This window comes from Pteropus alecto, unplaced genomic scaffold (genome assembly GCF_000325575.1).
Source record: "Pteropus alecto unplaced genomic scaffold, ASM32557v1 scaffold152, whole genome shotgun sequence".
NCBI classification, from domain to species: domain Eukaryota; kingdom Metazoa; phylum Chordata; class Mammalia; order Chiroptera; family Pteropodidae; genus Pteropus; species Pteropus alecto.
Window position 1 is genome coordinate 11,954,095 of NW_006432227.1, and position 4,443 is coordinate 11,958,537.

Genomic DNA, 4,443 nt, shown 5'->3' on the forward strand with positions numbered 1-4,443 from the left:
GGGAAACGAAGGTACTGGATCATTAAGGTTCCTGGCCAGCCCACAAAGGGCTCCTTAATCCATCAAGGGCCTAATATCACAGAGAACAACCCTGCTCTCGGGCACTCATTGGAAGGAGAATGAACAAGCAGAAGAAATCATCGGTTACTAGAAGCAGCTTTTCTGGCTGCATTTCCCACCTACCGAACAGAGTAATATGCCTGACATCAGAGAAAAGGGACATTTAGGATGGATGCTTTTGTTTCTCATCTTTTACACACACCACCCCCCTCTCGACACTCACCTGCGTTTTCAATAATTCCACACATTTACGTAATTTTCCAAACACATTTGAACCTGTATACCTCTCAGGACCAAAACTGTATTGCTGGATCCAATTACAACCTTGTGAAAAGAGCAGTTTTTCGGGAAGCTTGAAAAAGAAGATGCCGACAATGATTAGTATCTCAACATTGACGACACAGCACTTAATCTCATCTCACTTAGCAATCTTCATTTAAAAACACCGTAACAGCAGTTAAGGAAAAGCATATAATCATTTTTTTTGATTTGCAGGTTCAGTAATTTGGATCATATTCTTAATTCATGATTTCACAACTGACAAAAACCTCGGTATAAGAGTAAATCTATAGAAACTGTCTTTTTGGATAATACATTTTCCAAACTTCTTAGATATTTCCCTTTAGAAATTATTTTTGACCAAACAATGCTAGGGCCACATAGTACAGCTGGGGACACGTGGATTTTAGAATGATGCGCTTTGGGGTGCAAACCCAGCCCTGTCACTCACCAGCTGGGAAGTTACTCAACCAGCAGATGATTTAACCTCTTAGTTTCATCCTCCACTATGAATCAAGGGCAGTACTATCCATTTTACAGGACTCTTGCTGGGATTAAGTTAGACCGTGGGATATGTAAGAATCTGATCCGTCGCAGGCATCCAGTGCATTACCACCCAGCCGAGTTTGCAGCCCGGGCCCCAGCTGTATCCTCAGCAATGAGCACCAAGGCCAGCACACTGCATACACTTGACGAGCATTGGCTAGATGAAATGAAACTAATAAAAGCAACCCTAAATAAAAATGCTAAGGAAATAGAACCATGTGTAGCTATATGTTACAGGCATATGCTTTATATTTCTTTGCTCCTCCGTCCTTAAATATACATCCTAGATTAGACGTACTGCATTCAAATTAAAAATCCAGGTTATTCCTCAAGAATGTATTGCCTTATAAGCTGTTAAGCAAATGAAAAAGCAAGGTACAGATGGGGAGGAAATATCTGCAAATTACATGCCTGAAAAAGCATTTGCATTCAGAATATATAAAGAACTCTAAAAACTCGATCAATAATTTAAAAACAAAAAACCCAATAAAATGGGCAAGAGATCTGAACAGACCCTTCTCCGAGAAGACACTATAAACGGCAAATAAGCACAGGGAAAGATGCTCGACGTCATTACTCACCAGAGGAATGCAAACTAAATACCCAGTGATGTAATGCACACCTATCAGAATGGCTGAAACAAAAACGAAACCAAAACCCCCCCTAAAAACCAAGAAACCCAGACAACGCCAAGTGCCGGTGAGACTGTAGAGTAACTGGCACTCTTAGAAATGACTGCTAGGAATGTAAAATGGCAGAGCCGCTTTAAAAAAATGGTCTGGCAGGTTCTTATAAAGTTGAACATACACCTAACATATCGACCCAGCAATCCCAAAGGGCACGAAAACTCATGTTCATACAAAATCCTGTCTGGGAATATTTATACCAGTTTTATTCATAGTTGTTAAACACTGGACACAATCCAGCTGTCCTTCAGCTGGCGAATGGATAAACAACCTGTGTCACATTCGTGTCAAGGAACCACTGCACCATTCACAGAACCACGAGGGTGAATTGCGAATGCATTGTGCCAAGTGAAAAACGTCGATCTGAAAAGCTACGCCTTGGATAATTCCATTTATATGACATTCTGGAAAAGGCAAAACTACAGAGACAGAAGACATATCAGTGTTGCAGGGGTCAGGGTTGAGACAAGGACTGACTATGAAGGGGAGTGAGGGGCTCTTGGGGGCAGTAGCTCCACACAGCATGTGTTTGTCAGAACTCAAGGAACTGTAGAGTGAAAAGGGAATTTTAGTAGAACACTTTACCTCTTATACAGGATAGGTGCCTCCTCAAGAAAAGATGGTGGCATTAAAAACAAAGAAAACGAAGTGTGACTATCCTTTAGAGATGGTTTATTTGCAAACGGACACGAGAGACCGAGGACCTGGCCAAAGGACCTTCCGGCGCCCCTTCAACCTCGGACGCCCTGTGCTCCAGGCGGCCCACAGAAGCCTCGAGCGTCTGTGCGGCTATTGTCAAGGTGACGTGTGGCGCGCTTCTATGGTGAGGACGTACCTTCACGATGTCTTTTTCTTTCATCCAGGATGGGAAAGAGAGGCCCTGGCTGAATATCTGAAACAGCACGGACCTTAGCGCGTCGTAGTTATCGCTCTTTACTCGACGAACACACTTAACGTGACGCCGCCAGAACAGTTCCTCATAAGCCTATTGGGCAGGAAAAAAAAAAAAAGAAGTTGTTTCTTACTTCCACTGAGTAAGAGAATAAGAACAGGGAATTCAGTTTGTTTTCAGGGAGGTCGTACTCCCAAATAAAGTGGACAACAGAAACAAAAACAGTGATAAATTATGGATGTGGCCGCACGCCATTTTAAAGTGACTTCTGGGTATACAGACTGTGCCGTGCTATTTTAGATGATACGTTCCTGGAAGCCCAGAGCCAGGGGATGTCATTTTGGGGAGACCATGGATACAGCTCAACCGCAGTGAAAAAACTGTAGCTTTAAGGCCAGGCTAAAAACACTACTTTCAACGTGCTGCCCACCTTTTTTTTTTTTTGCTTTTGCTAGTGACAGGGTTGGGTAGGACTGCTGGGAATATTTACTAAGATTGGGCCAATGGAAAATTCTAAAAATCCTCAAAATATTTTTGCCAAGGGGCCTGATCCCTTCAAGGACAGACATCTCCCCATATGTGCAGAGATCTGCAGTCTTGGCCGGGAGGTAGCTGAAAAGAATACAGCACTTGTGGATGTGGTTCCATAGTTCAGCAGTCAGCACGTCTGCTTTACACGTAGAAGGTCCCGGATTCACGCCCCAGTGGAGCCACGGTCCATGGTCTACGGCCATGCCACCCTGAACAAGCCTGATGTCTGATCTCGGAAGCTAAGCGGGGTCAGGCCTGGTTAATACTTGGATGGGGGACCACCTAGGAAGACCAGGTGCTGTAGGCATAAATAATAATAATAAAGCATACAGTGCTCGAGTCTGCTTAAATCATGGGCTGAACTTACCCATGTGCTCAAAGGCTCTCACCCTAAGTAAAAGGCCCAAAACCATGTCTAGCAGCTGTTTGGCTTTTAAATTACAGCCACAGTTGTTCCTTGTGCCACATTTCGTATTAGTTGATTCCTGGGTCCGCCAAGCAGAATGGGATGTTCGTTTCCTGAATTTTATAGACAGATCCTCCACCTTCCATGCTCTTTATGAACAAACGTACCTTCCGCATCAGCTTGGCTCGGGGCGTTTCCCCTTTCCATTCTCTTGCACAATAACTGAGTAAGTCAACTTCCGCCGCCACACTGAGGTTCCCTGGACCAAACATAAAAGGTAGTTCATTTTCCCTTTCCTCCTCCATCCTGAACCCTTTCTGCACTTTAAAATTAAGGAAACATATGCATGAAAATATTTACTTTTGAATTTCCTCTGCAGATATCCAATCCACCTGAAAGGTAAAGGAAACAATAATGTCAAAATTCTACCTTGATAGCAAGGGTATTTTAGAAATTTAAAGATGACACAGCCACCTACCATTTGAGCCGGTGCCCTAAATACAAGTGCAGCCTTCTGAAGTAGCACAGAGTGGCCACCAGAAATGACACTGCCAACATCACGGACCCCTTTGCTATTCTCCATGTGGCATCTAAGGCTTGGCTTGTGACTAGTGTCCAGGAGTGAACTTGGTCATTTCCTACAAAAATCAAATTAAAAAAAAAAAAGTCACATCACAATTACACAAGTCAGCTTTGATTAAGGGGGGAAAAAAGAAACACTGGATAATTTTACCTACAGAGCGTCTATCACTGATTTCCATAAACATTTTTTAAAACATTCAAAAAGAAATGCCTAGTTCTATAATCAATGTCATATGAGAATATCTTTGTTCTCAAAATTCACGAGGAATAGTGACCACAAAGAGTGTGGGTTTCAGAATCCCTCAAATCTGAACTCAAAACCTGCTTCTCCTACTTGTGTAGCTGTGTGACTATGGGAAACCTAACTTCTCTTGCCCTGAGTTGTCTTGACTAAAATGGGGGTAAAATACTGACCTCACTGGGGAAAGACGGAAAGAAACGATTTAAGAACCAGCACAGTG

The 4,443-nt window shown here is 43.0% G+C and overlaps 1 protein-coding gene and 1 pseudogene across 1 annotated transcript in view; one reads left to right on the forward strand and one right to left on the reverse strand.

The window, feature by feature from the left end:
• The window catches only part of OTULINL (OTU deubiquitinase with linear linkage specificity like), a 7,392-nt gene extending 3,358 nt beyond the window's left edge, over window positions 1-4,034 (reverse strand). The window contains exons 1-5 of the mRNA XM_006907128.3: window positions 3,879-4,034; window positions 3,761-3,792; window positions 3,568-3,659; window positions 2,407-2,556; window positions 284-412 (exon numbers count right to left, since the gene is read on the reverse strand). Coding sequence (XP_006907190.1) covers window positions 284-412; window positions 2,407-2,556; window positions 3,568-3,659; window positions 3,761-3,792; window positions 3,879-3,958 — 483 coding nt within the window. The 5' untranslated portion in view covers window positions 3,959-4,034. The remainder of the gene's footprint in view (window positions 1-283; window positions 413-2,406; window positions 2,557-3,567; window positions 3,660-3,760; window positions 3,793-3,878) is intronic.
• On the forward strand, window positions 3,186-3,301 carry LOC112475866 (annotated as a pseudogene).
• Window positions 4,035-4,443: the final 409 nt, after the last annotated feature.